This window comes from Sylvia atricapilla, chromosome 3, assembly GCF_009819655.1.
Source record: "Sylvia atricapilla isolate bSylAtr1 chromosome 3, bSylAtr1.pri, whole genome shotgun sequence".
In the NCBI taxonomy this organism is placed as follows: domain Eukaryota; kingdom Metazoa; phylum Chordata; class Aves; order Passeriformes; family Sylviidae; genus Sylvia; species Sylvia atricapilla.
This window is the reverse complement of record NC_089142.1, coordinates 75,104,745-75,125,876: the sequence shown is the minus strand read 5'-3', so window position 1 is coordinate 75,125,876 and position 21,132 is coordinate 75,104,745. Positions and strand designations below refer to the sequence as shown.

General features: G+C 36.6%; 1 protein-coding gene across 1 annotated transcript in view; it reads right to left on the bottom strand.

The window, feature by feature from the left end:
- The window catches only part of PDE10A (phosphodiesterase 10A), a 174,204-nt gene that overhangs the window by 36,112 nt on the left and 116,960 nt on the right, over positions 1-21,132 (bottom strand). Inside the window, exons 5-8 of the mRNA XM_066315839.1 lie at positions 19,224-19,273; positions 6,318-6,458; positions 3,806-3,961; positions 1,059-1,109 (exon numbers count right to left, since the gene is read on the bottom strand). Coding sequence (XP_066171936.1) covers positions 1,059-1,109; positions 3,806-3,961; positions 6,318-6,458; positions 19,224-19,273 — 398 coding nt within the window. The remainder of the gene's footprint in view (positions 1-1,058; positions 1,110-3,805; positions 3,962-6,317; positions 6,459-19,223; positions 19,274-21,132) is intronic.

Here is a 21,132-nt window from a genome sequence, read left to right as displayed (position 1 = left end):
GCACTGCAGATACAAATGCCAGATTAAAACTCTTGCATTCCTCTCATGCAAAAAAAAAACTAGGGAAGAGTTTTTTTTTTTTTCCTTCTGCTTAGAAGACAGAAGAGAAATAAAAATGATCGATGGACAAGCTTGAGCTTCACTTTCTCTGTTGTGTTTTGTTAGATGTGAAAGACTTCTCAGTCAAGGAGAGATTAATTCTTAGGTAAAGCTACAACCACATGTAATTGCAATTCTACTAGGGTACAAGAGTCTGTGCCAGCTAGTTCTGCCTAGATGTGATTGACCACCCCAAGTCACTGACTTCCAGCACAGAGGCAGAAAAGATTAGAGTGTAGAAGAGAAAAGCAGGAAGCTTTCTGGATGTCTTCTGACAAGTGTATGAAAGACACCTTGAAAAAAAGCACGTCATGCATTTTCTCCTGGGATTTGACAGAAGAATCTATTTTAGCATCTTCTCTAAGTTGACAGAATACATTTAGTTTCAGTGTTACCATCTTCTGCTAGCTGAAGTAACAAAACCTATTGGCAAAGCTGCTGGAGTTTGCTAGAGCAGCTTGACACTGTGTGAAGCTCCATTAGGCACCCAGCTAGGGACAGCATGAGGCATCCTTAGTGGCAGTAGTTACAGGACCATGAAGCAGCTAGCGAAAATGGCTTAAAATAGGCCTTCCTGGCAACACTTCATAATTTCAAACTGAATAGGAAGCAGAAAGAAAGCAGCTAGCTAGACTAGAAGTTGCCTTTCCACAAGAAAAAGAAAACAACCCTGCAAAGTTGTTACAATCAATCTCCTTTAATCATTATTTATCTACCGTGTTCAAATTTCTTTCCTTTAGTACAAACACTGTTTGTTATTTGATCGATGATTGCAAGTGAAGAAAACTAGTTCAATGAACACAAAAACGTTAAAATATTTTTCCAGGTTCAAGGAAGGGGCTTTAACCAATGTTTTAGCAATGGCCTCCACTTAACTCTGATCACAATCCATGCTCCTACTAAACAAGTTCCGGAAGACAAGTTACACAATGAAAAAATGAAAAACCACTCACACTTACTTGTACTTGATGTATTGCTACTGAAGCCCATGCAAGATTTGCTGTTGCAACCTGCAACAAAAGAGAAGAATCTCTGAAGAAACCTTGAAAACTGTACATCAGTGGCATTGCCTCTTTTCTCTATCTACCTGCTCTGTAAACTGACGGAGCTGCTTTAGACAGGCAGGCAGCAACAATTATGGGGAAGACAGTTACTTTGCAAAAGTCTCACTGTACTCAGTGTTTCAATTTTAAGCTTACCAATGGTTTTCAGAAGCAGAACTGTGCACCCATCAGCTCAGAAATACAACATCAAAACAAACATCCCATAAGCCGGGGGCTTTAAAATTACACTGTTGAAAGGCATCTGCCATAGAAAAAAATATGCCTTAACAGCTTTCTGGGGCTGTACCTCTTCAGCAATAGCTACTTCCAGCTGTAAACAGGCACTGTTTCTCTCATTACTGTTTTAGTGTCAGAAGAACCAGACCTGATCCCTCAGCTCAAGTGTTTCAAGTATGACAGTTTCCAGGCAACATTTCAAACAAATGTCATGTAAACTGCAGCTAACTATGATGTGCTACCATGCATAATCTCCTGTCCTTGAAACACAGGAGCTTTATAGGAACACAGGGAACGGAAGCACAAGAGGTCAGTTTTTGCACACCCTCCTAAGGTATTTTTTTATAATTTTATATTTTTTAACAGAACACTTTGCACACATTTCAAAAAAATTGCTAATGGCATCCAAAGGCTTTCTGAAACCTGAAAATGAAAAGAATGCTTTAGAACACTCATGAAGCGATTTTAAAATATTTTTAATTTACTAATAAAATACTTTCATTTAGCAGCCAGTCTTTTCCAAATAGAACGTTCATGAACTTTAGCCACAGAAGGTATTTCATGTAACATAAAACATTCATATTTTCACAAAACAGTTCAAGTCTGAGCCCTACCTGATTTGTAGATTGATTAATGTAATAGGACAATTTTCAAAATTAAATACATTGTGTGTAGGCTGCAGAATTAATGAAGCCTGGTTTTGTATGAATGCCTGTTCTTTGTTCTCTGAGCAAGGACAGTGGCACCACCACATTAATTTAGTCTCCTACCCTGACCTCTGTCTACCGGTGGAAAAATACAAGGTGTGACAACAAGCTGAAGTGGCATTGACTACCCAACTAATACACACACATAAACATGAGATGAGTGCTAGGGTACTTAGCTTACTGATAAACAAAACATACACTTGACAAATGCCGCTGTTGTCCTCCTTCGGGAGGACTACTTTTAGTATCTCTTGCCTGAATATCTTCTGTCCTTTTCACACAAATAATTCCTGCTGAGTACAGCTAAACTGCATCACCGTGGATTTCATATCTCTGTTGAGACAACACACCTGGCTAGAATTCACTCCATTCTGTCCTAACTCTGTGTTCAGGTTCCCCTCTCTGGGGCACAGAGAGAAATTCTTCTTTACATTAGAGACATCCTAATGGGACATAACAGGGATCCTCACCCTGACATGAACGCAAAGATACACTTCAAACACCCTTAGTACTGCAACAGCCTTTGTGACACCAGCTCCCTCTTCAAATCCATTTGTATTTGGCTAACAGCTCCTAACTTCAGATTGACAAATGGACATGTATGGACAGTGAAGCTACACAGAATTTATACGAACAAAGAAATGCATGCAGAAAAGTCACGGAAAGGGGAAGATGAGAATGAATGCAAATATCTGGACAGGGAAGCATCAGAAGTTAACAAAAAGCAGAAGAGCTTTATGAGAGGCATCTAGTCTGGCAGGTGACCCAGGTACCTGCACTTCTATACACAGTTTGTAAGTCAGGAGACAAAGGACACTGATCCTGACAACTTACAATGATGGGACAGGCTAGAGAAAGACAAAAGCTATCAGCTCCTGAAAGGTGAAGACAAGCTGACCCAAAACCAGCACATGGTTGTCAACCTAGAAAGAAACCAGGAGACCATAGAGACTTGGCAGACAGCATCCCTTGTTCCTTCTGTTGCAAGGAATACTGGAGGGACTACCTAGATACCTGGCACTAGAACTGCCACCTAGACAGACACATCTTGGTGCTGGAGTTAAAATATGAATCTTGTGGCAGTTAAAATATGAATGCAAATATCAGAAATCTTTTGCTTCACATTTGATTTAAAGTAAAACCACTTTCCCCTCCTGTGAAATCCAGCACTGAGACTCAATGAACTGTTGCTGTAACATTGCAACACTGTTTTGTGATAGGGCTCAATCCTTGAGAAGTCACATCAAAAAAGTAAACTAAAATAAATTTTAAAATCTTACCATAAAGTAAAATAAAGCTGTACTGTAAAGTTAAAATTTAACTTTAAGAGACTCAGAAAAACTGAGCATCGTCTTTTTTTAAATAAAGTGATTTGAGGTTTTGATGTTTGATTTATAGTTGCATCTCATTTACCTGCCCTGCATTAACTTCTCGAACAACTCTGTACTGAGTTTATGATCAATAAATAGACCTTGAATCTGTTTATCTGAAAAAGAGCACAAGGTAAAAATCTTGACGTGTCCCTGTATATTTTACCTCCTCTGGCTGAAAATACAAATCACTACCTATTTTATTTTTTCAATAAGAACAGAAAAACAAGCATGAAAAAGGTACAAGCTCATGAGAAGAGCAAGAGAAGGACGTTTGGAGTGTGGGAAGGGACAAGGGTGAAATCCTGACCCTTGTGGGGAAGTGGGCAAAGGCTGCACACGAGCTCACCTCTTGGTGACTGTGGTGGAAGGCTTCTTTTCCCCAGTGACGATAGAGCTCCAGGATACCAATCAGGTCACCAATGGCTGTGACAATTGGCAAGCACAGAACAGATTGGATACGGGTCCCCGACTCCAGCCCAGTACCTTTGGGAAATCGCTCATCCTAGGAAATGCAAACATAAGCTGATAAAATGTAAAAACTGATAAAACATTAACAGGAAAGACATACTGATGTTTTCCTCCCCATCCTATCTGACCAAATCTGCAGGAAAATTACAAAATTCACTAAAACTCATCTCTCTGCATAACTTACACACAGTAGTAAGACATCTACTAAAAAATGTAATTTTAAAGTCTCAGCATTAATTTACACATACAGATAACATTATTGATGTAAGACCAGAATTAGCTGTGATATTACACCAAGCTTTGGGTTTGTTTATATAATGCCTTTTTCTCTAATCTCACAGCACTTTATTGGTAATGCCAGTCCAGAGTAAATAAAAACCCAAACAGGGAACACTACCACCCCACCATCCTTCTCTCAAAAACCCCCAAAGAATTTGTAATCACAAAGTGGACTGCTCAGATCTCAGTATTAAAGAGCAGACAACAGTGCTTGCAAGAAAACAAAATTTGAAACTTGAGGCTAAGGCTTTAGGTTATACAGTTATAATCCTCAACCAACTCTTGAGGAGGAACATGTCTTCCAAAAAAATTACACATGACAGTAAGCACCTTCTTCCTTTGCTTACGCATCCTGAATGAATTGGTGCAAAGGATGCAGAAATAAATGTTAAAATAATCCTACCAGTTTCTATAAAAGGCCCAAATACATAACTTTCAATCCTCACAGGGAATGTTCAAGGCTTTATAGCTTCACTTCCCTGTGTAGGAAAACTCAGGCAGACCTAAGAAAGCACCTGGATGTTACAGTTAGTAACGAAGTCAGCACTCAATGTGCAAGTGTGCAAGACCCACTTCATTGCACATCAGTCCTTCAGTCCCTGATTCGTACCACATGTACCCTGCAGGCTGTGCTTAGGCAAGACAGACACCCCTTCAAGGCTGATCAAAATCTCTCACTTTTCAAAGAAAACAGCAAGTAATCTCTACCTTAATTACCAAGATGACAATCAATTTGAACAAATGACAGACAAAAGAGAGTGGGAAGCACTTTGAAACATGAGCCTTCTGCTTTCTCTTTTTAGTTCTGTCCTCCCACAAAAAAAGGGCTGGCAAGTCTACCTGCAACACGCTTCCCTTTCGCTGTTGAGAAGCTCCTAAAAGGCAAACCTTCTCACCAAAATGAATCTTGCTGTTTGGTCAATGAATCACTGCTGTTAAACCAACAAAAAAGTTCAAAACTCCTCCTCACTAACCTCATTATTTTACCAAGAATGTAAAATCAAAACACAGAACCCTTGTATGTAAGGATATAATGATATTAATTGGAAATTACCAGTAACAATGTAAACCCTTAATTTACCTGAAACAATACACCAACATATAAAACCTTAGTAGTCCAGAGTGTGTAGAAAGCACAGACTCTTACTACAAGAAAAGCAGTTTCTGCCTTTCGGTTTTGTGGCTCTATTTAAGTGTACTCACATTGGGCATTTGCCATTTGTTTATAGCCCAGGTTTGCCCAACTAAGGTGATACATATTTTTAACAAATAATTTCAAAAGTAGAGACAGCAATAAGCAATATATTTTTTTTTTCCTTTTTACTTTGGTCACAGTATCCAAAAATTGCTGTTCTGGACAGAACTTGAAACACAGGAAACACTGGAGAGAGGAGAATGTAAACTTCCTCGATGTTCTCATATTCAACTAATCATAAAGTGCCCACACAAAGTGCAGTTTAAATACTAATTTCAGAAAGTTGCATAGATGCAGCTAGAGGATGAAGTGTTTTACAAAATTCAAAAGAACAGACATACAAAGTGCCAAGAATTATCAGAATATCACCACAGGAATTTCCAGCTCCTGTTATAGAAAAAGGCTTGAATTTTGATATCAGCTACATTAGTGGACTTCTCATGTAGATCTACTGATACTATCGGTATTCCAGCTTTACATTAGAGTATGCAGAGATAAAAAAACCTGCCTAAAAACCAGAATTCTGACTGACATTCTTGTCAGTGTGAGCCCTGTAGTAAAATTTTTTGACCATATGAAGATGATCTTGTTTGCGGTTAATATTTCAAGACCAAGACAACAGGAGTTTTGATTGGTTGTTTTTCCTAAGTGACTGTGGTGCCATCATGTCCTTTACTTGACAACCAAAAAAAAAAGTTTAAATAACCCAAACCGAAAAAATCCCAAACCCTTAAAACTAGAAATAAATGAAATATTCTGAAATTATTCCATCAGCTAATCCATACTCAGGTTTATTTTCCTGGTATCAAGGCAAGCATAATTTTTCTCATTAATTGTTCACCTCAATAAAGATTTCACCACAAAAACATTAATTCTAAGAACGGCAGTATATCATCAAAAAAATAAAGGTTTTTACCCCCAGAATATCTTCTACTAATAACGTTTTTCTGGATCTGGCTACATAAGCAGATACAGTAGTCCCATGTGCAATGGGCCCTGCAGGAATGAGTCGGGGATGTCCTTCTTTAGCTCCTGGTGGTGTAAATACACACAGACTCTAGTTAGAAGGAAAAAAAAAAAGAAAGAAAGAAAAAAAAAAAGCAATTAGAAAGCATGATTACTTTTACAGTTACTACACAACCTATGTAGAATAAAGTAGATAAAAGTACAGAGTAAAGTAAAGAAAAACTTGAATAAATGCCACTTAATTCTTCTGAAATCTTAGAAAATCCCACTCTAAAGTTACCCAGGTAACTCATGGACAACTCCTGTTGAGAACAGTGGATGACTAACATCAGTTATTGTTCATATCAGGGTAGGATTGTGTTTGCTTTGAACACACAATACACAGCATACAAGACTCACAGAAGAAAGCATTACCTTGCAAAAATCTATTTTTTTATCTAGAATGCACTCATTTATTTCAATAGAAAATACTTTAAAAAGTAGAGATAGTATTTAAATTTCTTACTATATAATACCAGATATAGATGAAAATGCCACACCACAATGTATTACTAACATTCCTCTTAAGAATGGCCACAGGTTGTGCTGCTGGTTAATTTTACTCTCAGAATTTGCTTTCATTAGGGTTGCAATGAGTCATGAGCTGTTTTCTAGCATGGATCATTAGAGGTAAAATTCACATGCAAAAATTCAGCTTCTACTATCAGCTGTAGAAAATGAAGTGATGATATGAGGTGTATCCTCTCATAATTCTCCTTTCCTAACAAACATGCATGGTCTGTTATAAAACATTAACTAAACAATTCCAAAAAAACAGCCCCACTGAAATGTTCAGAAACTAAAGAGATGCAATATAATGCACCAGATGAAGGTACTCCTGCAATGACAAAGACATCTCAGCTGTAATGGATTACCAGCATTTTGGAAGGAGAAAGTTGGGACTTTTTGCTGGGGGGTGGGGGTGGGGGGGGAAGGTCAATAAAAAGTATGAAATTCATAGCCACAACAAGATTGAAGTCTATCCAAGAAGAATCAGTAGTCCAACAATTAGGGTATTCAGTAAGTTCAAAAGGAAAACACTCAAGATTCTGACAAAACCAGTAACTGAGAATTTTGTTCTTAAGCAGAAAGTCAGTCCCAAAAAAATGCAGCAAGACAAGAGTTTTCCATCCAGTAATTCATTTGCTGATGTGTGGTACAGATGAAAATTAAACTCTCTTAAAAATAATAAGAAAATAGAGCTGCCCCAAACTATTTTAGCATTGACAAGTGATTTTTTCAGTTGGAAGGAAAGATGTTTCTTCCACGGACTAGCCCTCCTGAATATTCAGATTATATACTCCATTTTGATGCCTTGCATTACAGTACAAGCACATGAAATCATGGAATTTTCTGTTTATTCTTATCCTAAAGCTTATTCTTCAAACCCATTTATGCTCACAGCTTCTTTGAAGTGTGGCCTCTAGAAGCGAGATACACTTGAAAAGTCAAATGTTTATTTTCCATATGAATAACAAGAATGCAATTAAAGAAAAGAACCCAGAAAAACAATTTAAAAAATAAAAACCCCACTAAATCAATACACTGAATCTGTCAGAACAAGCCTACTCAATCTACCAGAATAAAAAGCTCCATTTATTCTTACTTGCTTATAATCAAATAAAGATACATATAATTTTTAAATGAAAACTTAGTTTCACAGTTGCTTGCCTTCATAAGCTTCAGTTCACGTTTTTACATGTGCTTAAATAGAAGGAAAGGAACATTTTACATAACATAGCCAAGAAAAGCACCCCATGATCTATAAAAAAAGGACGTTATTCTAATAAAACTGAAGAAACCACAGATCTTTATTTATTTAAATCATTGTTCCGGTACAAAATATTTTTCAAAAAATAAAAAAAGTAGTGAAATATAAAGGCCATAGAAACACCGAAATGCATATCTTAACAGAAGTCTGATCTGCTACATTATATCCTTAAGATTTACTTTTTAAAAAGTACTCTTGTAATAGGAGCAGTAATGCTATAATGCGTTCAAAACTGAAAAGGCGGTTTCTGCTGCAGAGTCTAGAGATGCAACAATGTTTCACAACTGATTGATGAAGTCCAGGTAGTAGAATGATTCAAAATCAATAGGGCATCAGAGACCAAAGTTGATTTTGCTGAAGATGCCAAAGAATAACACTTTTATTCACACCATTCTTCTTATATATTTAAGACATATTTGATTCCTTTTGCCAAGGCAGCAATGCATTACAATTAGCAAAGTAACTGTGCTGTTTAAATTATGTGCATAAATTGTGCTTTTCCACACTCATCTCCTGAGTCATGCCCAGCACTAACATAATACAACGCACAAATCTTTCTCTTCTCAGAAAGAGCTTCTTAAAACAAGAAAAAAAGAGAAGAAAACCAAACAGCCACTTGCACCAGAAAACAAAGAGCTCACTTCTCGCACGCATACACGTTTTCCTTCAGAAAACATCTTCACTAAATCTTCAATGGCCAAATACTTGTATTGTTGACACCATGAAGTACTGCCTGCAAAGGCTGCTTTCTTCTGCTTGCACAGTCTTTCCTGTGTCCTTGTGTATCATGTTGTTTGGTGAACCCATCTGTTGCTAACACAATGAAGTACTGCTGGGAACAAGTTTCCCCATGCTGGAAAAAGTTTGTGAACATTATTTTACTTCCAGCTTCTCCACAAAAGAGTTTTGCAGAAACAATCCCATTCTGCTTCCACAAAAAGTTGCAAACCCGAGGCTAAAGGGTCAGTGATCAAAAAACTCTTCAAACTGTCCAACAGGTTCTAAATTTGTCACTATTCCTCCTGACTGTAAAGGTAGAAATGACTATGCAGAACAATTGATAATCTCATCCTGATTGTGCAGCAATATCAAAAAGAAAGGCAATTTTTCTCATAACCATATATAAGCTGAAATTAATCCATAAGCTTCTACCATTCCACACTGACTTTATACATACACCTAATAAATTGTTATGAGTGTTCATACATTCCATATTTGATGAATTTAATCTGAACGATTTAAATGTTTATTGCAAATTAATTATGCAGAAATGTCTTAAATAGAAGCCATCAATGGCAAGGTCAGGCAAATAAAACAAAGTAAACTGTGCTCTGCTCTACCATGGCATGTAACTAAAATAATCTCTGAGGCACCACACAGACACTGCTTTATGGGAATCTCTAAAATTATCAATGTCAAAACCCAGAGGTTTTTCACATCACCTACACAGCTCACATTTATTTTTTCTTTCTTTTGCTTAACAAAATACTTATGAAATGAAATGTACTGCAGTAATGATCAAATTTGGGGCTCACCTACTTTCTTCTAACTATGAATTACTCCAGCATTCTTCTAATTTTCACATGTACATTCCAATAATCTTTCACTAGCTCTAAGAGTAACCAGAAGTGTTTCCATACAGACATCAGATATACTGCATACAGCTTCACAAGTAAGTGAAGAAAGGGATAGATTGGGCCCTTTCAAATGTGCTTGCATCTTCTCAGTTGTTCTGAATATTTTATTTCAAAAAAGACAGTTTGTATTTCTGGTAATGATAATGAACAATGATTAATACGCAAAATAAGAAACCAGTGGATCTTCATTCACAAGTCAACAAATATACTGTCAATAAAAGAGGAAATACAAGAATATTAGGACCCCTGATTTCTGAAATGCTCTACTGATAACTCACAATGCAGTAAAAAGAAAAGGTTGAGGAGACAGCAGCCTGCTCTGTCACAGGCTCTGCACTGCTCACAGACTCTTTTGCTGCCATTATCACTTGCAGTAAGACCTTTAAGTCAGTATCAGAAAGGGATAAATACAAATAGCTCTTTACTGATAATGCAACATCACTGTCTCTCTCCAGACAAAAGTTAAGTAATAAAAGACCAACTAGTGTAGAAAGAGCATTAGGTATCTCTATTACTGATGAGAGAGAAGGCACCCAAAATGGGATACTCAGTCTGGATCTGACAAACTACCAAAAGGACAAACATTGGCTTGGAGAGAGAATCCTTTGGAAGCTTCCAGGTTCAGGCATTCTGGCACCTGGCAGTCCACAGGACTCTCCAATTCCCAATTTTGATCTGTTTACCCTCCTTGCAGACAAAGACAGAAGCTGTGTTTCTACATCAGTCTCAACTACTCTATTAACAATAATCTTCCAACAAGTCCCATATGGTAAAGGACTTTCTTTAAATGTAGTAGGCACGGGAACACTCAAGTCTGACATCAAGAACTTCCTGTACCTTGTTGAAACCCTAGAGCACGTGAGGTACTTTCTTTCCTTCCATCTGTGACAGGACAGATTGTTCTGGTTGTGTCTAAAATCTTCAAAATTATTCCTCCCCTCCAAGTTTAATCACTTAATTCACTTTGATAAAGTCCATAGCCAAAAAAAAACCCTATTAATTTTGACGATGGAACAGTGGGGTTTGGAATCCACTAATTACCTATCATGAACCCAGAGATCAAGAGGGTTTAAAAAAACCAAACTGAAGCAAAACAGAAAGTCTAAAATAAATTATGAACTTAACAAATGTTTAAACATGGGTGAACACAGACAAATGTTGCAAAATTCACTACTTCTTCTTGTCTGTGTTAGGCTATATAGTTGGACTCAATGTTCTCAGGTTTTTTCCAACTTAAAAGATTCTGTGATTCTTTTCCATGACCAATGTTTCTTAGGCACCCTAGGTATAGGCAACATATTGTAGTCTCTAACATATTTTTAAAATACTAATGTATTAACAAGCCTCTCAGTCTACAGGAATGCAGAATGATGTACTGTAACTGTTTCTTGAACATCATCAATTCACAGATAAACCCACCAACTGGGCCTTCAGACACATAACAAGATCAGTACATGAGCCATAATACCATGGGTTTTGGTACTCTTTCCTTGGTACTATGCACTCAGTCTGGTAAAATTATTAAATAATTTACTTTCAATCTCTTGCTGTAGCTGAAAAAACCTTCTTTACTCCTCATTTCTAACAGCTAAGGGCATGAACATTAAGAACTCATATTCATCTTGTCATGCTGGTGTAACTTGTCCCCATTGTTAATTTTTCTAGTAAAAATCTAATGCTTCACAGAGACAGCAGATTAAAATCCTAATGAAAGAAAATGTGAGTAGCAGCAGCAAGTCTCATAACACAATAGCATCCACAACTCTTGACAGATATTGTCACAGCACTAAGAAAGTACCTGCAGTTTTCAGTGATTTCAATCTTTGGCTCTTCTGACAAAGAGGATGGCCACAAGTATAATTAATGCTATTTTTCTAGCCACTGTTGGTATGCAGTTTGTTGGAATCCAGCACAATGCCATATCCTGTCTCACCAAAAAAAACTAGAAAACATTCGATCAACTACATAAAGTTTGCCAGGATTGGATTTAAGCTGCAAACATGTATTCATCATCATCATCATTTCACAAACTGTTATTTCTTCTTTTTGTATAACTACTTACATTGAAGCAGAGAACAATGATAAACCAATTTTTCTAAAATTTCCTTGCAGAAAAGTAGTCTAGACAAGAACCAGGTTTAATGATTAAAATTAAGGTTAAAGTACACATGTGACAGCATTCCACCAACAAACTATTTTGGTTGTATGGGTGACTGGATCTTGATCTACCTTCTTCCACAGCACAATCTACTGAATTAATCTAAAATTAATCTAAAAAGCCTTCATGGAAAATCATTAAATATTCAACTGATGTTAAATGAAAGCCTTCATACTAAAGCATTGCCATGTGATTTGATGCTTGGGGGAAAGAAAAAAATTAAAGAGAAAATGGAAATTGATCAAGCCGATATTAAGTGAGTTTAATGGCTTCTGCTGCTCACATCTGTTTCTGTTCAGTAATAATAGATTTTTACTCTTGGTAAGGGACAACTTAAATGTAAGACCACAAAACCGAATGATAAAATTATTTGCAGATATTTACAAGGGCTGTGCCCTAAGGCCTGGATTTTTAGGAAGAACAAAATTTATCACAATAGGTCATCAAAGATGACCAAGAAAAACAAACTAACATAATTAATTTGGAAATTATTCACAGCCCAACCCCTTGGATTTGTTCTAGCTTAGTTGAAGTAATGGCCCAATACTACCATGCTAAAATCTTAAAGAGCAATTATGTCCTGGGTTTAAACACAAGTGCAGCAGTCTGAGTGTACGAAGCACACAGATAAAAGAAGAAAAAAACACCAGCAACTGCCACCATTGTTTATAGAAACCTGTTTCTTCTGTGATAAATCACAGTGTACTTAACAGGAGATTTGCAATATTAAGCCACATAGTGAGCACAAATGTTGGACACCTGTGAAATAAAGATGATGCACTTACACTTACTGTAGAACTACTAGAACCCAAACTACTGGATTTGGTTTGGTTGTTTTGTTTTTGGCATTTGGTTATGTGTTCACCCTTCTGAGTGGTATCAATTTTTAACTGCACTTAACTCCTGGAAACTTTCCAGTTGATTTACACAAGAAAAACACCACAAGAGTTACAGCAGTTCATTGACACAGAAAAGTTGACATACCTCGCTACCATTTCTTCCATTTTAAGGCACAGTCAGCTAAGTATTTTTCTGAAAGACATTTGGCCAAACAGGTCCCAAACACTCTTCCAGGGACGAGGATCCCTCAGCTTGCACAAGCAACAGACTGTCATGCGTCATTTCAGCCACAACTGAGGGAGTTTTCCCAATGCCAAGTCAAGAACACTGCTTCCTGCCCTACACACCATGGGTATTGAAGAGGATTCCCTTCCTCTCTGCCATATGCAGGCATATCTTCACCCCTCAACTTCTTCTTTAGACTAAGAAAAACAATTTCTTTTGTTTCCTGACCATTCTCTCCACTCTCTCCTGAACTCACTTCAGTTCCTCAATTCTATTTTTTCTTAAAGTGCAGTGTTTAAATGAGCCATTATTCCATCTGAGGATTCAGCAGCGGAGAGAGCAATAGGAAAAATACTTTATACTAGGGCTAGAGTTCTGTTTGTGATACACATAAGTGCATTTTTTGACACAGCAGTGATTGTTGCAGACTTATTTTTATCTTCAGATTCACTGAAAACTCTAGAATCTTTCTCAGAGTCATCAACTGCCCTACACAGAGAGAGGCAATATGTGGAAAGTCAAGCTCTCTTCCTAGCTTAATCATTGTCTGGTTTTTTCTGATCATTTTCCAAAGCCTATTTTGAAATATAGACTGTTCCTACAAACATATCTGCAGTCCTATATTCTTTTTTCATCCATGCATTAGTGAAAATATTAGGCAAAACCAGATACCGGGATAAATCTTTACAGATTTATGCAAAACCACTTTCCATTATGGTAGTGAAATACAAACAATTTGACTCTGTCTAATTTTCTAGCAATTTCTGCATTCTACCTATATGCACAGGCTGGGGAACGGGAGGCTGGAGAGCAGTGCTGCAGAAAGGGTCCTGTGTATCCTGCTCAATGGAAAGCTGAACAATAGCCAGCAGTGCCCTGGCAACCGGGGGGACAACCCTGTCCTGGGGACATCAGGCACAGCACGGCCAGCCGGGCAAGGGAGGGGATTGTCCTGCTCTGCTCTGCATTGGGGCAGCCTCACCTCCAGTGCTGGGGACAGTGTCAAATAACACAATGTGAAAAAAATCTAAATCTTTAAGTGGGGATCGAAAGGGAGGCCACAAGGATGATGAAGGCCCTTGAGCAGCTGGGGTCACTTGGTCTGTTCAGCCTGGAGGAGACTGAGGAGAGACCTCACTGCAGTTACAACTTCCTCATGAGGGGAAGAGGAGGGTCTGGCACTGGTCTCCTCTCTGGTGCCCAGTGACAAGACCTGAGGGAATGGCTTGAAGTGCACCAGGGAGGTTTAGATTGGATATTGGGCAAAGGTTCTTCACCCAGAGGGTGGTTGGAACCTGGATCAGACTCCCCCTGAAGCAGTCACAGCACCAGCCTGACAGAGTTCAAGAAGTGTTTGGACAATGCTCTCAGGCACAGGGTAATTCTACAGGTGTCCTGTGCAGACCAGAAAATGGATTTCGATGATCCTTCCAACTCAGGATATTCTACGATAATATATTCATTGTGAACGCATTCCTTAAGTGCATTTACCTGAATATTAAATTAAACAAGACCAAAATTTCCATAAAATACATTTTGACAGTTATTTCTTTCTTTCAGCTTGATAATTTATTGACTCAAATTTAAACTCAAACGCTGTAACTAAACAAGAGCATTCACTTTCTGTTGAGTATCACCATTCACTGGCAAATAAGAAATTAACAGATTTCTTCCACTTTACGTATAAAAAAACACATGGTCTTAGAACTGATTGAAGAATAAAAGAACCAAGTTCCCTGAATTGACTTGCAAATAGAAGTATTTCACCTGGAAACACGTTTAAAAGACTCTCATTACAGAGAAGATGTCTATGCATTCAAAAACTGGAGACAGTTAGCAAGCAGTACGTGTTTTTTCCTGGGTTCTTAATAATTCAAATCACTAACCTCATAAACTCACTAGGTGGCACTGCATACACATCAATCTGCAACAACTTTTGCATGACCAGAAATTCAAGAGTGGCTTAATAAAATACACCCCGAAGCACAGAGTATGTGCACATATTTGTGGCCTCACATAATTATTTCTTACAATAAAGCTATTGGAAACTTCTGTCTGAAGCGAGGATAATCTTGTGTTTGTCAACACAATTTGCAGTTTCAGGAACTAAGTAACACAAGACCAAGTAAAAGCTTCTTTAAGTGTATGCCTGTTAAATTCGAAGTCATACATCTTTATGTAGGAATCACGGTGTAATCATGAGGCAAATTACTCATACAAGTAAGAACCATAAACAAGAAGTATCTGATGAATTGATTAATATAGTAATATGTCAGGAACTCAGTAACTGTGATAAGTGTTTTAGAAATTTTGTCTTCTTAAGGTGTCAACTTATGGGCTTAAATCCATGCCCAGCTAGCATAATACTTAGACAATTGATTAACACACACAATATCTAATATGAGGATTTCAGTAAATCCTTTAAGTCATGTTTGAAGATGATACTCAATTAAGGTCATAACAGGAGAATTATGAACTGTACATTCATCCCCATAAGAAAAAAAAAGAAAATGGAAATAAAGTCAAGTCCTTTGCTGCAGAGTTGTGAAACATTCCTGTGTGCTTTGGAAGTGTTTCTGCTCTCCAGTATAGAGTATTTGTAAAATGGCTGCAATGTACCTTAAGAAAAAATAATTTTATTTGCATAACTAGGCTAACCCACAGATAAAGATAATTCCTTAGATACGAAGAACGTTCAAAAACCAAAGGCAGTATGGGCACAGGTCTGTTAGACCATGACCCTGATGAGGAAGCTCTACTGTTCTTAGCACAAGTACTTTGCAATTCATTCCACCATATACTTAGCACAGGCAGAAACAGATTTTGAGACACTGGGCAACTTCATGAGGAAGGAAGGGGTTGGGCATGCAAGGTGTGCTTACCTGCTAGGGGGCAATCATTTGAAAAACAGAATCACCATCAGGACACTCTCAGTAATGACTGCACTGAGTGGCAGTGCTTCCAAGCAATTGGAACACCCAGAAGGATGTTAAAAAAACTGAATTGTCCACACTGGCACCAATTCTGAGTAATACTCACATAAAGAAACGTTTGGAATCTATTGCAAGCAAGTTCACTCAAGCAAATATCCTGAAGGCATTCAACCTGAACTGTCAGCCAGAAGTAACTTAGACTTTATGCTGTTTTCCAACTCTAACATAGTATGTAAACCTCAATAGAAAGAAAATGGGGCCATAAAGAAACTTATATATGAACAGATATCTTTATAAACTTAATTTTGTGCCATTTAACTGCAAAGGAATTTTTCCTAAAGCATTGTCCTCCTTTAAAGGCCAGTGTATCATCTATGTTTTGCAAAAAGAAAGGGACTGGCTAATGTTAGAGCTTTTCCCTCAGATTAATTTTCTTTCAGTTCTAATATAATTTTCATGTAAAGAAAATTCTGCCTATATTAAATATGGTACCAAAGAATGATTTACTATGCACTCTTAGTAATCCATGAAAAAACTTAGTTTGCAATGATATGGCAATCTTCTCAATATTAAGAAATAATAGCACAAAGTATGCAGTAATAATTCACTGGTTTTCATTTTGTCAAAATTAAGCATTTTTGTAAAAGGAAATTATCTTATATCCTAATTAGAAACTCACTATTTAATCCAGGCTAAAGGTAGATAAGGATATCCCATATTTCAAAAATGTTCCTTTGATGGGACTAACACAAGTAAAAATTCTCAAATCTGGATTAATTTAAACAAGCTAGAGTATACCTACACACATTTAAAGCAGGAACTGAAATGAACTAGAGTAAGTGCTTGTGCTTCAGGTTTGGTCACAAGTTCCCTTACAGAACATAGTCAGAACACAGATCACTAAATACTAGAAAGACATTTGGAAGCAGTTACCTACTTGTTAATAGGATTCCTCCATTCTTACACACTCCCTTCCTAAAACCTAATTCTCAAAAAGGTGTACACACACACACACTCTCCTAGCTGGATAACAAGCAGGTATTTTCCAAGCTAATGAATAAAATGCCCAATGCTAAATTGGGGGCCGTGGGAGGGTCGGAAAGGGGAGGGAGGGGAGGAGAAGGATTTTGCCAAATTTGCAAAATTCAAATCACAAATCTAGCACCAAAATATTAAGCCACCAAAAGTAGATACTATTCGTCAAAACATGGCCATAGATATTCAGCAAATACTTTGTCCAGGCTAATCAAAGGAACTTAATTTTTTTTTTTTATTTCAGCTTAAAGAATTAGCTCGTTCCTGCTTTCGCTACGCAGAATCTTTTTGTTCCCATTTTAAAAGGACATTTAATAAAAATAAATAAAACCACATTGCCAGTGCTTATTGGGCAAATGGCTAGTCTCACTTGGATCCATCCTTTAAATTAAATATTCAACAGCCAAGAGCTATCCAAATTAATTTCTAATGACAATTTCTTATAAGAAGTAGGCTAATGCATTACCATTTAGTTACAAGACTACAAACATGAGTTTGGCCCAAAGCCCACTAGAGTGAATGGAAAATCTCACACTAACTTCAAAGGATTTGGGATCAGTCCCTATAATAACTACATGAAGAACATTCCATTTTGGGTGATGCAGCTACATAGCAGTGGTTAATAAAGTCAATTTGGCCCAAGTCAAAAATTTTTAGTGTCAAAAGCTAAAGGTTTTTTTAGTATTTGGAGCTTTTTTCAGGAAAGAGTTGTAATGGAACATTGGGAAGCAAATAGATTCATCTGCCTAATATGCTAGTTTAAAAAAAAAAAAAAAAAAAAAAAAAAAAAAAAGGCAGGTCATTGTACCCAGACCCTCAGGGTATCAGAAAGCTGTGAGCAATCCCATATTATGCCACACTAATCTAATAGGAAAAAACCTCACCATAGTAAGAATTCTTTGTCTCAAGCCGTAAAGTTAATTTTACTGTAATCTTTTACAAAGCATTTGGAGATGAGCATGCTCAGCTGGCAGGCAGTCACTGCCACCCAAAGCTGGCATTTGGGATGGAGGCTGAAATGCCTGCAGGTCCCTGCCTCTGGCAGCAGGCGGAAGCTTTTCAGCCACAGTTTGCATCACCCCCTACCCATGACAATGAATGCTGTCACCTACTAATGAGAACCAAAGATTGCATTCATAAAGAATTTAAGAAACAACATGTTTCTTAAATTATACCTCTTGGTGAGTTATTTAAAAATATATGCTATTTATTTGCTTAACAGAAGTCATTGAGAGAAAACAGAATTTTTGAATAATGAAGTGGGTTTTCTTTATTATATGAAACAGTCATATCACAAAAAAAAGAAAAAAAAAGAAAAACCTCATTTCCATTTCTAATAGGAAATTTCTGCATGGGCTTTATTCCACATCAAGTTACTTGAAGGTTTGTACATCTTCAATTCTGTTTCCACTGCTTCAAAAATGGAATTTTTACCTTTTTTTTTACTGAATTCAAATATTACACAAAGAACAAAGGAAATTGGCTAATGGACTACACAAGAATAAACTATTAAAACTGGCTGTGTAAAGTAAGAAAAGAAACACTGAGAAAAAAATGTTTCCCTCTCTAGTCCCTGCTTCTTTCTTGAACCAATGAAAGACAATTTCTGACATATTGTGATTTTTAATTTGAGGGAACTGACTAAAGTACTAAGCTGCATTTCCTTCTTGGTAGCCATTTAAAATAACTACAAAGTCTTGTATCATGCTAGCTGTACAAATTAAACTAGATAGAAAAAGATGTAAGGTATTCTAACATTCAAATAACAAAAGAACAAGTATTGGACTCAGTGTTATTTGAATTTTTACGTGAAAACTAATTGAATGAGTAAATTTTAAATGTATCATTTGTTTTATGCCAACCAGAATCTAGATCTGAAATTTACATTACTCACTATCAAGTTGCAGCTGACAATTAACAATTAAAAAAAAAATTAGAAAGATAACTAGATGCAAAGAAAAGGCTATGCAGACAGTAAATCCAAGTTCAGTTTTTTGTTTCTTAAAGACAATTCATAATAGGGCTAAATCACAAGTTAAGCTTCCAGAGTTAAAGAAAAACAGCATAACTGCCAAATCTTAAAAAAAACCCAAACCAAACAAAAAAACCACCAAGGATCTAAATGCAGAGAGTATTTTTATTACCACCATAATTATATTTAAAAAAAAAAACACTTGTGAATGTACAGAAAAGCAGCATTCTTACCCAGTATACTTACATTATTACATTCTCCCAGGAAATACAGTGCAAATCCATCAGCTTTCGTAGCTGCCAAAGCAATAACAAAAGAAATAATTGTACTCACAGGTATAAACTGAACTTAGACAACATCTTTGAGGTGAAACCACAGATTCAATTCTACTTGTGTCAAACATCTACCATTCTAAAGGTTAAGGTCTTTTGCTGTGTTCGCTAAAATTTCCAAGACTCTACAAAGTTAGAGATACCACAGAGTTCCTGTTTTCTTAATTGGCATTTACTGCATTCTATAAAATAATTAGAAACAACTTCTTTACACATCTATACTCCAAGCCCTAGTGTCTGTAAATACAATTAATTAATACAATCGAAGTAAATACACAAGAGGTGTATTTACAATATAATCCGTGAGATACCATTACAACTTCTATGAGTAAAATAAGTGCCATTTGTAAATGTTAAGCTATATTTGTCTTTGCCTTAAGAGAGAAAATCATGGGAAAATGAAGAGCTACAAATATTGCTATAAAAATGTGTTTCCAAACAAACTGTTTCTATTTTCTGCACCTAGCCCATATTAAAAATTCTGACACTCACCAGAAAGTTTATACATTTTAGATTTCTGCCAGATTCAGACTGTGGTATGAAACAGGGTAAAGCCAAGTTTCTTAAACTCTCAAAAGTTTAGAGTCAACCAACCACCATAACTTACCCTCAAAATCAGAACAGTATATAACAGAAAATATTTTTCACTCTGCTTTACACAACAGGCTTGGGTCATGTGTCTGTCCTTCCAAAAGCCAATAAACATCCTAGCTAGTAAACCAGCATATCTGATACCTATAGTTTTATGAATGAACTCAGTAATCTTTTTAGCATACTTCAGAGGAAAAATTTTACTTGTGTGCAACCAAATCAAATGGCTTTCCTAATTCCTTTGACATTAGGAAAAATGTTCCACTGGATATTTACTTGCTCATTGTCAACTGCACGGCACTGGTAAGAGCTGGGGGCACAGTAATTTGCATTCAGATTTTAAACCCTTCCATTGTAGTACCTAAGTATGTTGATCTACAAAGCAAATGAGTACTGTAAAGGAAATGACACACAAAAACCCCTCCCATCTGTTTACAAAAGAAAAATAAAATAATTGTAAAACATAAGCACTCTTTATATTCAAACCTCACTTGCTGTGTATTAACAAATTGGATTTGCTGTGAGTTGGGCATCAATATCCAAATAACAGCTTAAGCAAAATCAGCAGAGAAAAGGTTCTTTTAAAACATCATATATATAAACCAGAACTATTACTCATCTTTACAACATGATGAAGTAGCTGGGACAGTAAAACCCTTATAAAGAGCTCACTGAAATCTACTGTGACGCTTCCTGCTGAAGTCTGATACATCCACTCTGGCTAAAAAGAAGCCAAATTGCACTTATAAGTTTACTGAGAATGTTTTGTTTGTTTTCAATTTCTAGTTTTTGATCATATGCAGTATTTTTTTACCACAAAAGGTACTTACATCAAATAGAAAAAAAAATAAACAAATGAGTTTAATTTGAGATCACACAAAAGATATGCCTTCTTCCAGTGACATTTCAATTGATTCAAAAGAAGTTTAAATAAGCAATGACATCACCGATTGATTTTTTTTTTTTACTTTTACTATTGAAATTGCAACACCATCATAACCAGAATAGTCGATCCTTTGATTCATTTAACATGAGACTCTAATATCACAATTGGATATGCAACTCTCTCCAAAGATGAAATTCACTTAAGTGCAGCTAGGGATTCACTGAGGGACAGAAGGTGAAGTAAGTTCACACTGAGAGAACATCCAATGGGAACACTGTTATCCCTCCACACCTGTCTTTATTAATTAAACCGCGTAAGAAATGTGCTCTGCACTGATGCTGAGCTC